General features: G+C 42.5%; 1 protein-coding gene across 4 annotated transcripts in view; it reads right to left on the bottom strand.

Annotated features, from left to right (window-relative positions):
- Positions 1-20,249, bottom strand: part of TP53BP1 (tumor protein p53 binding protein 1) — a 73,853-nt gene that overhangs the window by 9,544 nt on the left and 44,060 nt on the right. For 2 of the 4 annotated variants that reach the window (XM_081227652.1, XM_081227653.1), the window contains exons 17-21: positions 15,154-15,637; positions 11,234-11,386; positions 4,011-4,282; positions 3,198-3,347; positions 2,472-2,902 (exon numbers count right to left, since the gene is read on the bottom strand). In XM_081227652.1, coding sequence (XP_081083778.1) covers positions 2,472-2,902; positions 3,198-3,347; positions 4,011-4,282; positions 11,234-11,386; positions 15,154-15,637 — 1,490 coding nt within the window. The remainder of the gene's footprint in view (positions 1-2,471; positions 2,903-3,197; positions 3,348-4,010; positions 4,283-11,233; positions 11,387-15,153; positions 15,638-20,249) is intronic. The other 2 variants (XM_081227654.1, XM_081227655.1) reach the window with 1 other exon arrangement.

Below are 20,249 nucleotides of genomic sequence, written 5' to 3'. Positions count from 1 at the left end.
CTTAAATGAAGGGCTAAAAGAAACCCAGAGCATGCATCAAGGGAAAAGAAAAGAGGAGAAAGCAGGCCTTGGTTCTCTCCCTTACCTATGCCACAGAATCACTCTCTTTCCCCTTGCTTGTTCATCTCCTGGCTTAAATCTCTAAATCAAAAAGACCCCTCAAGAGCACAAAGAAGCCCAAGGCCAACAATACACTTCACACTAATGACGAGCTACTAGAACTAGAAGCTGTCTAGTGTTAACATTAGCAGACAGCCTCGATAAATGGGACACAGAATCCCCTCCCCTGTATGCCACAGTTCACTCAGGATAGAGAACTGCCTCTCTCTTAAGAGGGCCTAATGTGGACCTCCAAGAGAGGCTTTACACTGGAAAGAGGAACAAATGCATTTGATACAAACTATGTAAGTCACAGGTCATAAAAGATCTCAATCCATGTGCTACTAACTGATGCTACATGGAGCTAAGTGTTATCCAGAACTAGAAGGTGAAGTGGCCCATATAACAATGAAATAAAGGGGCAAACGGCAACTACTCAGGAGTCCAAATCACGAGACAGTCTGAAGAGACTTCAATAGAGGCATTTTTGCCCATTATATACCAATCCTTGTTCCAAAAAATCCCCCAGAAAAAGGATGTTTTTAAATGACAAACTCAATGCAAACATGTATTCCCAAATTACTTCACAGAAAAGAGGCAATATATTCAAAGAATGGGCACATGAAATAGTCATAACAGACAGAAATCTCTCACCATCACGGTACAGGGAACTGTACTGGTTTAAAAAAAAAAAAAAAAAAAAAGGCACCATTTTTCCAAACCAGAGAATAAGTGGTGGATGTGCAGACATACAAACACAGCACTAACAACCTCCTCTTAAGCAAAAATATCTCAATATATTTGCCACACTCAACTACCTAAGGTTCCCATCAAGAAAGGTAGTAACTTTACAAGTCAGTGGTGAAAGAATAGAAAATGGAAAGGGAAAAACACTAACTTTACAATGGAGAAACTTGGCAAACACCACCTTCACCGATGATGAAGGTTAATATCAGCAGAGATGCCCTTTGGATGTCACATACTCCCCTCCCACACACAATGTGTTGAGAAAGACACTTCACTTCTGCAGCATTCTTTTCAAAAACCCATAACGCCAATCTAATCAAGAGAAAACATGAGACAAACCCAAACTGAAGGACATTCGAAAAATACCTGACCAGTACTCCTCAAAACCGTCAAGGTCATGAAAAACAAGAAAAGATTCAGAAATTGTTACAGATCAGAGAACAAAAGACACATGAGGGGGCTCCCCTGGTGGTACAGTGGCTAAGAATCCACCTGCCAATGCAGGCGACACGGGTTCGAGCCCTGGTCCAGGAAGATCCCACATGCTGTGGAGCAACTAAACCCATGCGCCACAACTACTGAGCCTGTGTTCTAGAGCCCGCAAGCCACAACTACTGAGGCCCGCGTGCCGCAACTACTGAGCCTGCGCTCTAGAGCCTGCGAGCCACAACTACCGAGGCCACGAGCCACAACTACTGAGCCCATGTGCCACAACTACTGAAGCCCACGTACCTAGAGCCCGTGGTGCACAACAAGAGAAGCCACCGCAATGAGAAGCCCACGCACCACAACAAAGAGTAGTCCCCGCTCATCGCAACTAGAGAAAGCCTGTGTGCAGCAACGAAGACCCAACGCAGCCAAAAATAAATAAATAAATAAATTTATTTTTTAAAAAAGAAAATAAAAAGACACATGAAGACTAAATGCAATACAGTAATCCTGGATTGGATCCTGGGACAGAAAAATGACATGGAACAGCTGGTGAAATCCAAAAAAAGTTGGGAATTTAGTTAATAGTAATGAGCCAAGGTAGTTTTCTTAGTTTTGACAAACGTACCATGCTAACGTAAAATGTTAACAACAGGGAAACCGGAAAGCTGGGTGAGGGGTTCATGGAAACTCTATATACTATTAATACTCTGTACTTTGCAACTTTTCTGTATATATAAAATTTTTCCAAAATAAGAAGTTTATTCAAAAATAAACAAGCTGTGACAAAGCGAGAGAGAGGCATGGACATATATACAGTACCAAACGTAAGGTAGATAGATAGTGGGAAGCAGCCGCAGAGCACAGGGAGATCAGCTCGATGCTTTGTGACCACCTAGAGGGGTGGGATGGGGAGGGTGGGAGGGAGGGAGATGCATGAGGGAAGGGATGTGGGAACAGGTGTATATGTATAACTGATTCACTTTGTTATAAAGCAGAAACTAATAATAATAATAAAAAAAAAGATTAAAGAAAACAAGCAATAAAGAAGAACAAAAAAGCCAGGGGTGAGAGTAACCAGTGTTAGGAATGAAATTTGACTTTAGAGAACACAGAAAAGTACTCAGGCTGCAGTGAACGCTGTTGGTATTGGAGGATTGGAGAGGTGTTAAGAGAGGTCTTGCCTCTTTTATTACCTGCACTGAAGTACTCATCCTCCGAAAGGGCTGTCACTTCTGTATCCAGCGGGATGGGGTCACACAGCAGAATGTCTTTGCCCAACACATCACACTCATACCCATCATCAAAGAGCAATTTATACTTCCCAGCTCCAACATCTCGTGTGATTTTTCCAGAGTAAAAATAGCCATTGGATGACCACTTGGCTACAACACGGAGCCCTACAAAGCTGTTCCCTGGAGAGGAGGCATCTAAGCCATCAGAAGGGCCAGCAGCAGTCTGGAAAGGAATCTCTGGAGAGTCGCTTCGACGCAAAGCACCAGCACCCATGTCTGCTCGTCTGGTGGAGTCTGGCACGCGGGGCACGATACGGGTGAAGGATTTATCGTCTGGCGACATGCTGGGTGAAATGTCCTCTATGCCCAAGGGGCCAGGCACAGCTGTTTCCCTAAAGAGAGATAAGAGAAAGGAGAAGGCAGTGAGAATAAGCAGAGAGCAGTACTTATCTACCAATTTTCCCACTCCTTTGTCCATGGGTCTCCAGCCCATTCTTCGCTAACCCATCACAGGCAGAAGCCTGGTGTCTCAGCAGCCTCACTCTGAACCCTGCCCACTCCCCGGTCAGTGTGGGCCCCTCTTCTCCCTCCTGACACCCCACATACTCTCTACTCCCCTCTCTTCTCTCTACTCCCTTTTTTTCTGAACAAGTCATAGACTAAGTGTATCTCACACTACCCGGGTACCTGGTTCCAGTGGTCCGAGAAGGCGGGCGGCCCCTTCGCCCGCGCCCACGAGGCGTGACGGGAGCCTTCCCTCCCTGTCTGATGCCAAGGCCTGCATCACCATCCTCCTCACACACTGGCGTCCCTGTCTGACTGACCCCTTTTCTAGGACTAGAGAATGAAGACAGGTTAGTCTGATAGCACCTGCTACTGGATCCTTTCTTCACAGTCTCCCCTTGGTCCTCAGACTACATGCCAGGCCAACACATGCTGAGCCTCCAGGGCAGCAGGAAGCTGGTCCACACACCCACCACCCAATCAGCTGGGAGCAGGAGTGCAGGGTAACAAGTAAAGGACATCCTTCTATGCAAGTCTATTCCCTCCTGACAAAGCTTCCTACTGCTGCCCTCAAAAACAGCACATCCATTTCTGCCCTGCCTTCTCTTGTACTTCAGGCTCTGGATACCTGTAGAGGAAAACAAAAAGCTAGGGAATGTGTCAAGTTGGGGCCGCTACCCCAAACTTTCTGTACTCCCAACCAAAACACTCACAGGCTGCAGAAAATGGGGGCTGGGGGACAGGAATATGTGCCAGCTTTCCCAAAGTCCCCTCACCTGTTTCCTACGGTTTCTCAGGAAGTCTGCCTCCCAGAGGGCTCCACCCTACCTCCCATGCAAACCCAAAATAGGAGAGGAACGAAAGGGGAGGAAGAGGAGTTGATTTATCCTAGGAGGAGGATGCGGGGACCTCCCATTACTCCCCTTTTCCCGTGATATTAAAACGTCAGCAACCCTGCCCCTGCTGTGGCTCTCTCTCTGGAGACCCTGTCTGCACCTCAGTTTTCCTGGGCCTCCTCGGGAGCTGGGCAAGGCAAAATCTGCGGGTTCTGTCCCACTGGTTTTCCCTTTGAGTAGTCCGGCTCCTCTCCCTGAGCTGCCACTGCTGTGCATGGCTGAGAGACTTGTCCCACTTGACGTGCGGTGTAAGCTGGATGCCTTGGAGGAGAAGGAGCTGATATCCCCCAGGTCACCTGAAGAGCCCCCAGTCTGTGAAGGGGAAACTTCAGTTTCACACTCCTGACACTCTACAACTGGCTCTTCAGTCTCCTGCAAGGAAGAAATGGATACAAGAGCTTTAAAAAGCCACAATAACATAATGCTCATGTGATGGTTGGAAAATCCTAAATGGCAAGAAATCTCAATTCAGAAAGGTGGGAATTAGGAGGGAACTTTCTGGAGTAATGGAAATGTTCTATATCTTGCTTTGAGTAGTGATTACATATAACTGTCAAAGTCACTGAACTGAACATTTAAGACCTGTGCATTCTACAGGGAATACATATCTCAATAAAAAATAAAGGTGGTACTAGATCAGAAGAAAGAGACCTCTATCCTGAGCTAAGTTAAATTATCTTTTTACTGGACAAGTTCACAACCTTTGGCTGCTGAGAACCCAGCAAGGATTCCAACCCAGAGGACACAGTAATTCCCTAACAGAAGAAAGGTAAAGAAGTAGGTAGGTTAGAGGAAGAAGTGGTTAGGAGCCCTTCTGGGAACATGATTATAACAGTGGGTAGCCTTATATGTTTTTTGAAATTAGATATTTTCTATTACCTTTCAATATGTGATCAAGGAAATTAAAAATTATAGGCAAAAATAGCTATATAATGAATAGTATCACTGTTTACCAAAATGAAAACCAAAAAAGGCAATAATCAAAGTATATGAATTTCCGGTATCTACAGAGGACAGGAATATCAAACTGACTTTATCTCACTCACATGCCTACTTTGATGGATTGGTAGTGGTTGCCTGGAGCTCAGTTTTAAGCAGCCACTAAGGCTAATTCCCAGGTTTTGTGAGGAAAGGTTCTAGGACCAATCAGCAATGTCCTCTATGGGCACAGGATTGAGAAACTACAGCACAGGTGCTGCACATTTGCCTTCCTACTCTAGCCTGTTTATGCCTTAGCGTGCTAATTATCAGAGAAAATATGGAGAAGTATAAGACAGACTCTTCCCTCAAAGAGTTTACAATCTCTCTGAGAGACAGTATGCAATGAACACATGTTTAAATAATGCTATAAGATGATTAAACGATTATTTTTGACCACTCCCTTCTTGAAAATCTCTTCTCCTCTAAAATCTATAAAGTCACTTTTTCTTCCTTTCACTCACTCTACCTCTCTAGCTACTTCTATTTGTACTTGTTTTTTGGTTCCTCTTTCTCTGCCTATTCCTTTTAAATTAGTATTTCCCAGGACTCTGTTCTCATTCCTTTCCTCACTCTCCCATGTTTTCTCTGGCCAGTCTTACCTGACTTATTCCGGCCTGTCTACCAACAATACAATGATGACTCAGCTCCAAATTCACAGATACGAATGCCTACTAAACTCTTCCCCTTGTATGTACTAGGGACACCTGCAGTTTAACCCATCCAAAACTCAATCTGTCATCTTCTCTTCATTTCCTTGCCTTCAATGAATGAATCCTGAACATCCCCAGTGTATCTCATATCCCCTGCAGCTCTCTGTAGCAGGGGCTGGTTTTTCTCAACCAAACCTCAATTCAAGAGTTTGGAGATGAGAGGCCTCCTTGCTACCCACTGCCATTAACAGATCATTTCTAACTCTCCACTTCTTGCTCCTACCAAATATCATCATTTGCCATTCCGTTAAACTCTCTCCTTCCCTCGTTGTTACTCACCAACATTCTACCAATTACTGACTCTCATGCATGAACACCTTATACTCCTGGTTCACAGCCTCCCTTCCACTGTCATTTTCTGAGGCTAACATCCATCAGATGACCCATCCAGCAACAATCTTTCCTGATCTAATTACCACCATTAACCTTTTCCTCTACTCTACCTCAGCCATCTGCTACTACCAGGGTCATTACCAGAAACTGCACCACCTCCAGAAATCTCACCATTCTCCAATCACCATCTCCTATCATCCAACTTGCCTTCTTTAGCTGGATGTGAGTCAGCATAATCTGCCAAGTTCACTTGACTAAAGCAGGTGTTGTGAGCTCAGAACTTAAGTCAACTCCTTCTCTTGGACATGGCAAATGAGCAGGGGCAACACCAGCCTAGAGGACTGGGACTCCAGGCTGTGTCTCAGTTGGAGAGTAGGCCCAAAGAACAGTAGCTAACTATACCTGCCTTTGCAACTGTTCAAAAGTTGAGCCCTTGCTCTTATAATGACTTGGGCCCAGGCTCCAAGGTGGCCTCTTATGATCTTTTTAATGTATTTGCTTATTTTTTTCCTGTGTGTCCCTCCTACTAGACTACAGAGGCCACATTAAGACAGAGTAGTAACCATCTTCTTTCCTGATTTATCCTCAAAATAGCACAGTGCCTGCCACAAAAGAGGTCCTCAGTAAATATTTACTGCATGAAGGATCTTCTCTCTCAAACCAGTGTCCTATTTATATTCTCTCAGTAAATGGTACCACCATCTATCTGCCCAGTTAAAAAGCCCAGGCATCATATATGATTCCTCCCTCTCCCACAATCCCCACATTCAGGAATTCACCAAAGTCTATCAATTTCACCTTCTATATATGTAATTTTTTACATCTATTTCCCTCCTCTCAATCCCCACTACCACTGTCCTAATTTGACACTCATTGCCTCTTGTCTGAACTATGCCTCTAACCTCTCCCATTCCAATCAATTGTTACACTGCTGCCAATCGGACCTTTCCAACACGCAAATCTGAGCATGTCATCCCTTTCCCCCAAATTCTTTAAAGGCTTTCCATCACACAAAAGATAAAAATTTAAACTCTCTTCTATGATATACAAAGCCTTATGCTCTGGGCCCCTACTAACCTCAAGAGCATCCTCTCTCACCATTCCCTACCCTACCGTCCTTGTCACATTCTAAATATTCATTAAGCATGCCATGCTGTCTACATACTTACAAACCTTTTCATTCTGCCTGCAGTGTCCTTCTCCCCTGCCCTTCGAACTTATCTGCCGCACTTTGAGCGCTACATCTTCTGTGAGGCCTTTTAGTCACCTTCAGGTAAGCTAGCAGGCTCTGGCCCCTCTTTCTAAAACATCTTTCCATACCTCTACTATAGCAACCACAAGTTCTGGATTTGTTGCATGTCAAGTGTAAATAAGCTCCTAAGAGAATAGGGACCCTGTCTTTTTATCTTCTTAGTCTCAGTGCCCGCCATAGTGCTAGGAACACAGCAAAAAAGAAGTTGCTGGTAAATAAATGAATAAAATTTTTAAAATACAATAAACAAAGGCTACAAGAGATGAGGGAAGGAAAGTTCCCAGAATCCTCTGACGTCAACCTGTCCACCTTCACACCTCTACGCATCTTTGGGCTGTCCACCAAATGTACTGTTCCCACATCTGTGCTCTTTACTTTCTGCCTCTGTGCCTTTGCTCACCCAAGCCTTCTTTCTATATAGAACACCCTTTCCCTGTATCTCCCAATGTCTAAAACCTTCAGTGTCCAACTCAAGTACTTTCTGGCCCTCACCCAGAAAGGCTTTATCAAAATTCTCTTCAGACACGTTTCCTCCTCTTCTGAACTACTACACACACCTTCCGTTTGACACACATCCCTTTCACTCTTAAGAGACAGCACAATGTAGTAGTTAGGAATGCAGGCTGTGGAATTAGACTGCCTGGGATGAATTCTAGTTCCTCTGTTTATTAGCTTTGCAGCATTAAGCAAGTGATTTTACCTTGCTATGTCAGTTTCTTGAGTACAAAATGGGAATAACAATATCTACCTCACAGCTTAGTTGTGAGAATTAAATGAGTTAAATCATGTAAAAGTCCTTAGAATGGTGCCTGGAAGAAACAGACACACAGATGTAGAGAACAAACGTACGGACACCAAGGGAGGAAGGTGGTGGGGTGGTGGGGTGTGATGAATTGGGAGATTGGGATTGACATGTATACACTAATATGTATAAAATAGATAACTAATAAGAACCTGCGGGGCTTCCCTGGTGGCGCAGTGGTTGAGAGTCCGCCTGCCGATGCAGGGGACACGGGTTCATGCCCTGGTCCGGGAGGATCCCACGTGCTGCAGAGCAGCTAGGCCCGTGAGCCATGGCCGCTAAGCCTGCGCGTCCGGAGCCTGTGCTCCGCAACGGGAGAGGCCACAACAGTGAGAGGCCCGCATAAGGCAAAAAAAAAAAAAGAACCTGCTGTATAAAAAATAAATAAAATTCAAAAATTCAAAAAAAAAAAAGTAGAGTGCCTGGCATATAGCTAGTGCTCAATAAATGTTAGTTGCTGTTACTATTTTATTTAATTATGGCAAGTGTTTCCCAAACTATGTAACATAGGCATATAATACACATTACTTTAAAAAATGTTCAATGGTCAAATAAATTTAGGAAATGCTGTGTTACACAATTAAATACATTTTTTAAAATATTTATTCATTTACTTTGGCTGCGCTGGTTCTTAGTTGTGGAGTCTCTGTTGTGGTGTGCAGGATCTTTTAGTTGTAGCATGCGAGCTCATGGTTGTGGCACGCATGCGGGATCTAGCTCCCCGACCAGGGATTGAACCTGGGCCCCTGCACTGGGAGCATGGAGTCTTACCCACTGGACCACCAGGGAAGTCCCAAAATAGATATCTTTACTGGAGGGCTTCTTAGAGCCTTTAATATAATATGCACTGTGAATCTCCATGGTGGGGGAGGGGGCAGTTACAGCACTAGGTGTTTTCTCAAACTTAACATTTATGATCATGGAACTTTGTTTTCCCTCTCAGAGTATCTAGCAGGCCTGCTGTTTCCAAAAATATACTTTAGAAAGCACCATAAAAAATATTAAATAAAGTAATATGTATAACACTTAAAAGTAGTACCTGGCACATAGTTCAGTGTAGACTACAACAGTTACAAAAACTTTTCATGAAAGCAAATTTTTTCTATAAAGCTGCTAAGCTCACAATGTTTCCAAAATAGTAATAACATTGAAAAAAATTTCATAAACATAAAATTGAAGGTAAATCAACGTTTTAAAAGAAATATTTCTGGAAGTTAGTGGGAACTCCCTGGCGGTCCAGTTGTTAGGACTCCATGCTTTCACTGCCGAGGGCCCAGGTTCAATCCCTAGTTGGAGAACTAAGATCCTGCAAGCTGCACAGCACAGCCAAAAAAAAAAAAAAAAGACAATTTCTCAAACTGATATAAAATGCCTCTGACATGAGGGCCACAATGGCCCATTAACGAACAATAGCAATAATATGGTTCCACTTAAAACTATATACCAGTTTTGGACTTCCCAGGTGGCACAGTGGTTTAGAATCCACCTGCGAATGCAGCAGACACGGGTTCGAGCCCTGGTCCGGGAAGATCCCACATGCCGCAGGGCAACTAAGCCCGTGCGCCACAACTACTGAGCCTACACTCTAGAGCCCGAACGTCACAACAAGAGAAGCCACTGCAATGAGAAGTCCGCACACTGCAGTGAACAGTAGCCCCGCTCACCACAACTAGAGAAAAGCCCACACGTAGCAACAAAGACCCAACACAGCCAAATAAATAAATAAATTTATATATTAAAAAAATTTCAAAAAAAATAAATAAAACTATACACCAGTTTAATTCTCCCTGAGCACAACCTCCTATATGGCTAGCTGGCAGAATTAAAGAAAAGTGCTTGACTAGGGAATAGAATAGCTATGCCTCTCATCAATTACTAAAATGGTTCCCAGATATTAACATATATACCAAGAAAAAAGTGCCAGATCTTTAATTCTAGAAAATCTCTCTAACCTCAGCAAGTATTAGATCTAAACAAAGTCAGCATACAACGTACACTATAACAATCAATAAACACCAATATTATGCTGACACTGCGAATGAGTCCATAATGAATCCTACTAAGAAATAAAGGCTCATCTCCGGGACTTCCCTGGTGGTGCAGTGGTTAAGAATCTGCCTGCCAATCCAAGGGACATGGGTTCAAGCCCTGGTCTGGGAAGACCCCACATGTCGCGGAGCAACTAAGTCTGTGCATCACAACTACTGAAGCCCACGAGCCCTAGAGCCCACGCACCACAACTACTGAGCCCAAGTGCTGCAACTACTGAAGCCTGTGCGCCTAGAGCCTGTGCTCCATCACAAGAGAAGTCACCGCAATGAGAAGCCCACATACCACACTGAAGAGTAGCCCCCGCAGCAACAAAGACCCAACGCAACCAAAAAAATTAATTAATTAAAAAGAAAAAAAAAGGTATATCTCCTACTAACAGGTTCATAACCACACACAAATGGAAACCAAGTCCAATGAGTAAAAAATGTTAACACGTGAGAAAACAGTGAGAAACGATGAGAAAATACATGTAGCTAAACAGGGAGTTCTACACTTCATTAGTTTCCACGGATTAAAAATAACACGTGGGCTTCCCTGGTGGTGCAGTGGTTGAGAGTCCGCCTGCCGATGCAGGGTACACAGGTTCGTGCCCCGGTCCAGGAAGATCCCACATGCCGCGGAGCGGCTAGGCCCGTGAGCCATGGCTGCTGAGCCTGCGTGTCTGGAGCCTGTGTTCCACAACGCGAGAGGCCACAACAGTGAGAGGCCCATGTACCGCAAAAAAATAATAATAATAATAAAAAATAACACGTAACAGGGAACTATATTCAACATCCTGGGATAAACCATAATGGAAAAGAATATAAAAAAAGCATGTCTCTATGTGTATAACTGAGTCACTTCGCTGTACAGCAGAGATGGACACAACAGTGTAAATCAACTACAATTAAAAAAAATTTTTTTTAAACACATAAAATCTTTACACATGAGAGAGATTTATCAATCTGTTCTTTATAGATACAGAATGCATGATGGGACTGGTTAAATAAGTGACCAGAGGTCAAACAGCAAACCCATGGTTGGGAAAGACAGAATTCAGAACTCTAGCTCAGTTGTTATTTCTTTCTCATAAAAGGATTAAAGAAAACACAGTGTTAGTAGCTAGTTGTATAGGGAACAGGGGAGCAGGTAGAGAGCCTGGGTAATTCTCCTATTGAAAATAATTTGCCACATAGACCCACAGTGTACATTACCTCAGTTACTTTTCTTTCTACCTCTGTTCCATCCACATAATACACATCTGTGATGACACGAGTGACAAGTGTGCGAACCTCACGAATTGTTCTCATGTGGCGATGCAAGACATGGCCATGAGGGGGCTGAGGCATATCAAACTCTTCCTCTCCCTATGATAAAAAATAGAGAGTCTCATTGCAAACTGTCAGAATCACAAGTCAACTGCTTCATGATGAGCACTGTTCAGAGGTTCCATGAATCTAATGTGATGGAATTTTCCTGTTGCTTTGTTTCTATTCACCTATAGGTAACGCTAGGGATGGACCAGCTGTCCAGCCAGAGGCTAGGAAAAGTCTGTATCAGTTTCACCTAAAACAACCTATTTCTGCCTAAATTAAAAGCGTAACATCTAGCACTTATATCTAGGATATTTAAGTGAAACTTTGACCCCTAAAAGCACAATGAGATTGTAATCCTTCTGATTTTGTTGCCGACTTGTCAATCAGCATTCAAGTTTACACTTACAACAGCTCTTCAGATAAAAGGAAGGCATTCTTTAGAACTTTATATAAAACAATAACATCTGTTAATCTCAGTGCAGTCTGTTTTTCCAGCATTAGTAAGTGAAAACTATGGTATATTTATATCTGGAACAAGACATACTGATTTCTCCTAGAATTAAATATGAAATATTTGATCTATTCCAAATGAGAGACTGTAACTAAAGAGTTGAGCTAGTGTCCAGAAACAGAGAACATTAGCAAATTAGGATTTCATATCTAGTTGTACCATAATCAGTTATATAGTTTAAATAAGACCCTATATTTTTATGACAACTGTTACCTACATGTTTTCTCATAACACCTAGTTCACATTTATCCATATCCAAGCCCCCCACCCCCCTTCTACCCCATGGCTATGCAACTGTGAGAGGAAATGCACACTTCTTTCTCCCACCTTATTTCCCCTACAGTAGACTGATTTTACTTTCTGCAATCAGTGTCAAGGTATCTAAGTCTTTCAAAAGAGTTATTTTTACCACTGCAATAATGAGTCCGGTTTTTTCCTGATAGTCTGGTGGTAATTTACCTAAAGTAATTTCTCTGAATAATTTGCACTCCAACTTCATGTTAGGGGTGAAATATCTATTAAAATTACGTGAATAAATATAAATAAAATAAAATGCGTGGAAACTTATTCAACCAATTCCTTAAAATACTTCTGTATATACAACTCTGGTTAATGAATGGTCAGGGCATACATCAGTCATCAGGGTGCATCAGAACCATAGCAGCCTGGACTTCCTGCCTGCACACACAGGGGTCTAAAAGGTTTCAGTACGCTTTATATATCCCTGAAATGCGGCCAAAAAGCCTCCCTGTATTCTTCCATTACAACAGCCAGACAAATGATCACTTCAAGAGAGATACCTAAATAAACATGTCTGATAGAATAAGAAAGGAGAGAAAGGAAAGAGGGCAGATAAAAAGAAAGTTATGGGGCTTCCCTGGTGGCACAGTGGTTGAGAGTCCGCCTGCCGATGCAGGGGACACGGGTTCGTGCCCTGGTCCGGGAAGATCCCACATGCCGCGGAGCGGCTAGGCCCGTGAGCCATGGTGGCTGAGCCTGCGCGTCCGGAGCCTGTGCTCCGCAACGGGAGAGGCCACAACAGTGAGAGGCCCGCATACCGCAGGAAAAAAAAAAAAAAGTTATGCTTACTCTCTTCAAATAGTCTTCTGAAAAGAGGTTTCTGTAAAGATAAATAGCTTGAGGATCTTGTTATAATTAAGGGAAGATAAAATAAAAATAAAACCACACTTTCACTTCATAGAAAACCTGGCTCCAGGCCCACTTGACACATAAATGGAAATATAAGGAATGTCAAATGTAGGCTGCCTATGTTTTTCTCTGAGTACTGAACTGAGTCCTACCCAGACTGAAAGGGATAAAAAAGCACTGACGCTTGGAAAACCTCCATACAGTGTTCCTCATTTTCCAACCATTCTTCAAAAGATGGCACACCAACCCCAATTTCTGTTACTGTACCCACCATTTATATTTTTTTATTGCGGTAAAATATACTTAACATAAAATTTACCATTTTAACCATTTTTAAATATACAGTTTGTAACATTATGTATATTCACATTATTGTAAAAACAGCACCATATCCACCTCCAGAACTTTTTTATCTTTCTCAATGGAAACTCTGTACCCAATCAGCATCTGTATTTTTCTAGCACTTTTCTTTCCTTAGCAGGAGCAACTAGCTCTTAAATATGTCATTTCACTCTGTATGACATAGTAGTAGTATAGCATAAGTGGTGGTTGTGCTGGTAACAGCTGCAGTAGTAGTAGTTAAAACAATAATAATCAATAGGTTATAGCAGTAGCCAACACATATTGAGCATTTACTGTGTGTCAGACCCAGTGCTAAGAGCTTTGCAAGCTTTATCTCAACTTTCACAACATCCAGATGATGTCTGACTCCAAAGCCTGAGCTCTGGCTCACTGGCTCCTATAATCATGTTGAGACAGGAACAGAAATTATTTCCCTATTTGACAGAGGGAGAATATGAGGAAGTAAAGGAAAATACAATCTAGTGGCACCCACATGATTGCTGTCTTTAAGATAAAGTTGAACTCTTTTTATAAAGGCAGAGAAACCAAATTACTATGTGGCAGAATCAAACATTTTAAATTAAGGGCGAAAATAAACAGCTGCAAAATAGGGTCTGATGTGTTACTGCCCCTATATCCAAACGGCTATGCTATTTTGAAACTTCCTGAATTGATAAGGTCTTAGGTCTCAGAGGCTGTGTTACTATAAAAGGCTAATATAAACAGAATTTTTGGAGAGGCATGGATAAACAGAACAAGACTACACAAGCTGTGATTTAAAAATAGAAAAGCAACATAGCATAATGAAAAGAATACCGATTCTGAAGTCAGATATGCTGAGTTCAAATTCCAGTTCTGCCACCTACTGATGGCAAAATCTTGGGCAAGTTACTTAACCTCTCTTCAGCTTGGTTTCTTTACCTGTGAAATGGGAATAATAATACCAACCTCATGGGTTGTCTTGAGCACAATGCTGATATACTGTAGGTGTTCAATAAATAGGAATTATTTTATTTTTATAAAATAAACAACTTGGACCATTCGAATGAGAGGCACATCACTAGTGAAGCTTTCCTAGGCAGATCCCAAGTGAAGATGACCTACCAGAGCAACTGAAAAGGCAATTTAACCACGATTACTAATGAAATTTTATGAACTTCCTCTTGTTAGCATGTACATTACTACCAACACTTCTAACCCACTCAATTTTCACTAGTACCTACACTTCCCTACTCTATTCCCAAGAACCTGTTCTTCCAGTCTCACGTTCATCAGCCCCAAACCTTTTCTTCCCGGTATGTCTATTCCTAGCCTCTTTCTGCAGTCCCTGGTCACCTGGGGACTTTGTTCTTTGTTTACAATACTGTGATACACTATCCTTCATGCTTCTTCTACTCCTTCCTCCTTGACTTTCTACTCTCTGTTCCTGGGAACATTGGTTAAATAGACTTGGGGGACAAGCAATTAGCTCTTATGGTTATAAAGGAGGATGAGAAATGATGGCAGAAGGAAAGGTTGAATGTAGAAAAGTATTACAGGACCCAGACTACATTCCTGGCTTTCTCTTCCAGTAAAGACCTACCTGACAAACTCTAGCACAATTCCATTTTCCCTGAAAGATTATCTTATTGGCTATAGCTACCCATAATTTTCACTACCCTATCCCAATCCTGGATGAATTGTTTTTATCCTTTAACCACTGGTCTGTATAAAACTGTTAAGAAGTATCATTAAGCAGAAGTACCACAACTTAAATTCTCTGGGAATCCAGAAAGTTGAAAAAAGGGCCCCTGAGGTACCCTGTATGTTCTCTCACCTGGCTATGGAGTGACTCTGTATCATCCCCAGGAGCACTGACTGGTTTCTCAGCACTCCCCCTCTCAGTCTGAACTGTGGCATCTTGTTTTCCAGAGTTCTGGTCCACTGTACTGGTCCCTTGTTCACACACATTCTTTACAGTCTGAGTTGCTGCTGAAACAGTTTCGGGGACCCTCAGGGAATGCTCTATGGTCTGGATTCCTACATTATTTTGGCTGGGCCTTTCAATCAAGGCTTCACTAGATTTTTCCTGACTGGTATTCTGTCCTTCTTTCTGGCCTTCTGGCATATCTGTCTCCATTGCTTCCCCTTGAGGACTGGATGGCTCCTGTGTGGCCATCTCCTGGGAGGTAGGAGAAGCAGGGTCTTTGAAAGGACTACTGGGCTTCATAGGCTGTTGACTCTGCCTGGTCCTTTGGTCACCTTCTAATTTTCCCTTCTCCTCTTCATCTTGAGTACTTGGAAAATGGAGCAAGTTCCCCCTGAAAATCAAGCACATAAAGAAACCATGTCAAAAAAAAAGAAACCATATCAAGTAAGCAAGTGTATGCATGAGTGTGAGTGTGTGAGTGTGTGTGTGTGTGTGTGTGTCAGAGGGAACCATAATTTGACACTCTGAGATATGTGGGGAAGGGTGAAAATGAGGTGACCGAGTATATGACCTTACAAGAGTTCTCATCATAATTTCATTCCTGTGAAAAAATAACGGTACACAGGACTATTCCACCATGATGGTAAAATAGCCATTAAAATTTCTTCTCTCCATTAGCTATGAACTCTGAAAACTGACATAGGAAAATAAGGTAAACAAAAGATGCAAAACCATTATTGAAGTCATAGACAGTGAAGGCAACTTAGGGATCTACTTCAAAACAGATCAACTAGGGCAAGATGTCTCATTTGGCTTTATTAATGGTTCTAATATTCCTTAAATGACTCAGCATTCTAGATACTGTTCATTATGCCCCTTGACTAATAATTTTAGGAAAAGAAACCCAATCTGTAAAGGAAAGAGTTGTAGGTGAGATTCTAGCTTTGCTAGCTATATTGACATTATCTACAACTAAGCATTTCAGAATGACTTGGTTCCTCACAGTTCAATATATTTCTTTTCATTAGTCTTCCCATTTGGCTATCAGTGATTTATTCATATATCCCACAAGCATTTGATGCATGTCTCCTATAAACCAGATACCATGAAGCCCTGAGGTGCCTAGGAGCTTTCTTAAATGCTCTCAACAATACACCAGCATAAACAGGCCCAGATTAACTCCAAGTGAGGTTACACAGAAACTTGACATTCACATCTTATTCATCTCCATACTTAAAACACTTAACACGGAGTTTAATATAAAGTCCTTAATAAATTTACTTTCAACAAAAGAATGTCCTCTCAATCAATTAACTGCAAAAATCTACTTTCAGATTAACTAATTGTATAACTGTGTTCATCATATAGAAAATGCCATAACTTCTAACTTTTTAGTAAACCATAAGTTGAATACATCACTGTACTATAAAAAACAACATACTGTAGACGAGGGGAAGATGGCAGAAGAGTAAGACGCGAAGATCACCTTCCTCCCCACAGATATACCAGAAATACATCTACACGTGGAACAACTCCTACAGAACACCTACTAAACGCTGGCAGAAGACCTCACACCTCCCAAAAGGCAAGAAAGTCGCCACATACCTGGGTAGGACAAAAGGAAAAAGGAAAACCACAGACAAAAGAATAGGGACGGGACCTGTACCAGTGGGAGGGAGCTGTGAAGGAGGAAAGGTTTCCACACACTAGGAAGCCCCTTCGAGGGCGGAGACTGCGGGTGGCACAGGGGGAAAGGTTCGGAGCCGCGGAGGAAAGCACAGCAACAGGGGTGCGGAGGGCAAAGCGGAGAGATTCCCAAACAGAGGATCGGTGCCGACCCGCACTCACCAGCCAGAGAGGCTTCCCTGCTCACCCGCCGGGGTGGGCGTGGCTGGGAGCTGAGGCTCGGGCTTCAGTTGGAGCTCAGGGAGAGGACTGGGGTTGGCGGTGTGAACACAGCCTGCAGGGGGTTAGTGCGCCAAGGCTAGACGGGAGGGAGTCCGGGTAAAAGTCGGGACCTGCCTAAGAGGCAAGAGACCTTTTCTTCCCTCTTTGTTTCCTGGTGCGCGAGGAGAGGGGATTAAGAGCGCTGCTTAAAGGAGCTCCAGAGACGGGAACGAGCCGCGGCTACCAGCGCGGACCCCAGAGACGAGCATGAGACGCTAAGGCTGCTGCTGCCTCCACCAAGAAGCCTGTGTGCGAGCACAGGTCACTATCCACACCCCCCTTCCGGGGAGCCCGTGCAGCCCGCCACTGCCAGGGTCCCAGGATCCAGGGACAACTTCCCCGGGAGAATGCGCGGTGCGCCTCAGGCTGGTGCAACGTCCCGCTGGCTTCTGCCGCCGCAGGCTCGCCCCGCATCCGCACCCCAACCTCCCCCCAGCCTGAGTGAGCCAGAGCCCCCGAAGCAGCTGCTCCTTTAACCCCGTCTTGTCTGAGCGAAGAACAGACACACTCCGGCGACCTACACGCAGAGGCGGGGCCAAATCCAAAGCTGAGCCCCGGGAGCTGTGAGAACAAAGAAGAGAAAGGAAAATCTCTCCCAGCAGCCTCAGAAGCAGCGGATTAAAGCTCCACAACCAACCTGATGTACCCTGCATCTGTGGAATACATGAATAGACAACAAAACATCCCAAATTGAGGAGGTGGACTTTGAGAGCAAGATTATTTTTTCCCCTTTTCCTCTTTTTGTGAATGTGTATGTGTATGCTTCTGTGTGAGATTTTGTCTGTATAGCTTTGCTTCCACCATTTGTCCTAGACAGACACCAAAAACAACGGGAACTACGAACCTGCAGCCTGCAAAAAGGAGACCCCAAACACAGTAAGATAAGCAAAATAAGAAGACAGAAAAACACACAGCAGACGAAGGAGCAAGATAAAAACCCACCAGACCTAACAAATGAACAGGAAATAGGCAGTCTACCTGAAAAAGAATTCAGAATAATGACAGTAAAGATGATCCAAAATCTTGGAAACAGAATAGACAAAACGCAAGAAACAGTTAACAAGGACCTAGAAGAACTAATGATGAAACAAGCAATGATGAACAACACAATAAATGAAACTAAAAATACTCTAGATGGGATCAATAGCAGAATAACTGAGGCAGAAGAACGGATAAGTGACCTAAAAGATGAAATAGTGGAAATAACTACTGCAGAGCAGAATAAAGAAAAAAGAATGAAAAGAACTGAGGACAGTCTCAGAGACCTCTGGGACAACATTAAATGCACCAACATTCGAATTAAAGGGGTTCCAGAAGAAGAAGAGAAAAAGAAAAGGACTGAGAAAATATTTGAAGAGATTATAGTTGAAAACTTCCCTAATATGGGAAAGGAAATAGTTAATCAAGTCCAGGAGGCACAGAGAGTCCCATACAGAATAAATCCAAGGAGAAATACACCAAGACACATATTAATCAAACTGTCAAAAATTAAACACAAAGAAATCATATTAAAAGCAGCAAGGGAAAAACAACAAATAACACACAAGGGAATCCCCATCAGGTTAACAGCTGATCTATCAGCAGAAACTCTACAAGCCAGAAGAGAGTGGCAGGACATATTTAAAGTGATGAACGAGAAAAACCTGCAACCAAGATTACTCTACCCAGCAAGGATCTCATTCAGATTTGATGGAGAAATTAAAACCTTTACAGACAAGCAAAAGCTGAGAGAGTTCAGCACCGCCAAACCAGCTTTACAACAAATGCTAAAGGAACTTCTCTAGGCAAGAAACACAACAGAAGAAAAATACCTACAATAACGAACCCAAAACAACTAAGAAAATGGGAATAGGAACATACATATCGATAACTACCTTAAATGTAAATGGACTAAATGCTCCCACCAAAAGACACAGATTGGCTGAATTGATACAAAAACAAGACCCATATATATGCTGTCTACAAGAGACCCACTTCACACCTAGAGACACATACAGATTGAAAGTAAGGAGGTGGAAAAAGATATTCCATGCAAATGGAAATCAAAAGAAAGATGGAGTAGCAATTCTCATATCAGACAAAATAGACTTTATTTTAAAGACTATTAGAAGAGACAAAGAAGGACACTACATAATGATCAAGGGATCGATCCAAGAAGAAGATATAACAATTGTAAATATTTATGCACCCAACATAGGAGCACCTCAATACATAAGGCAAATACTGACAGCCATAAAGGGGGAAATCGACAGTAACACACTCATAGTAGGGGACTTCAACACCCCACTTTCACCAATGGACAGATCATGCAAAATGTAAATAAATAAGGAAACACAAGCTTTAAATGATACATTAAACAAGATGCACTTAATTGATATTTATAGGACATTCCATCCAAGAACAACAGAATACACATTTTTCTCAAGTGCTCATGGAACATTCTCCAGGATAGATCATATCTTGGGTCACAAATCAAGCCTTGGTAAATTTAAGAAAACTGAAATTGTACCAAGTATCTTTTCCGACCACAATGCTATGAGACTAGATATCAATTACAGGAAAAGATCTGTAAAAAATACAAACACATGGAGGCTAAACAATACACTACTTAATAATGAAGTGATCACTGAAGAAAGCAAAGAGGAAATAAAAAAATACCTAGAAACAAATGACAATGGAGACACAACGATCCAAAACCTATGGGATGCAGCAAAAGCAGTTCTAAGGGGGAAGTTTATAGCAATACAATCCCACCTTAAGAAACAGGAAACATCTCAAGTAAACAACCTGACCCTGCACCTAAAGCAATTAGAGAAAGAAGAACAAAAACCCCCAAAGTTAGCAGAAGGAAAGAAATCATAAAGATCAGATCAGAAATAAGTGAAAAAGAAATGAAGGAAACGATAGCAAAGATCAATAAAACTAAAAAATTGATAAACCATTAGCCAGACTCATCAAGAAAAAAAGGGAGAAGACTCAAACCAATAGAATTAGAAATGAAAAAGGATGCAGGAATACAAAGGATCATGAGAGATTACTACAAGCAACAATATGCC

Source organism: Mesoplodon bidens (assembly GCF_964165515.1).
Source record: "Mesoplodon bidens genome assembly, chromosome: 3".
NCBI lineage: Eukaryota > Metazoa > Chordata > Mammalia > Artiodactyla > Ziphiidae > Mesoplodon > Mesoplodon bidens.
The sequence above is the reverse complement of the archived record's forward strand: the minus strand, read 5'-3'. Positions and strand labels throughout refer to the sequence as shown.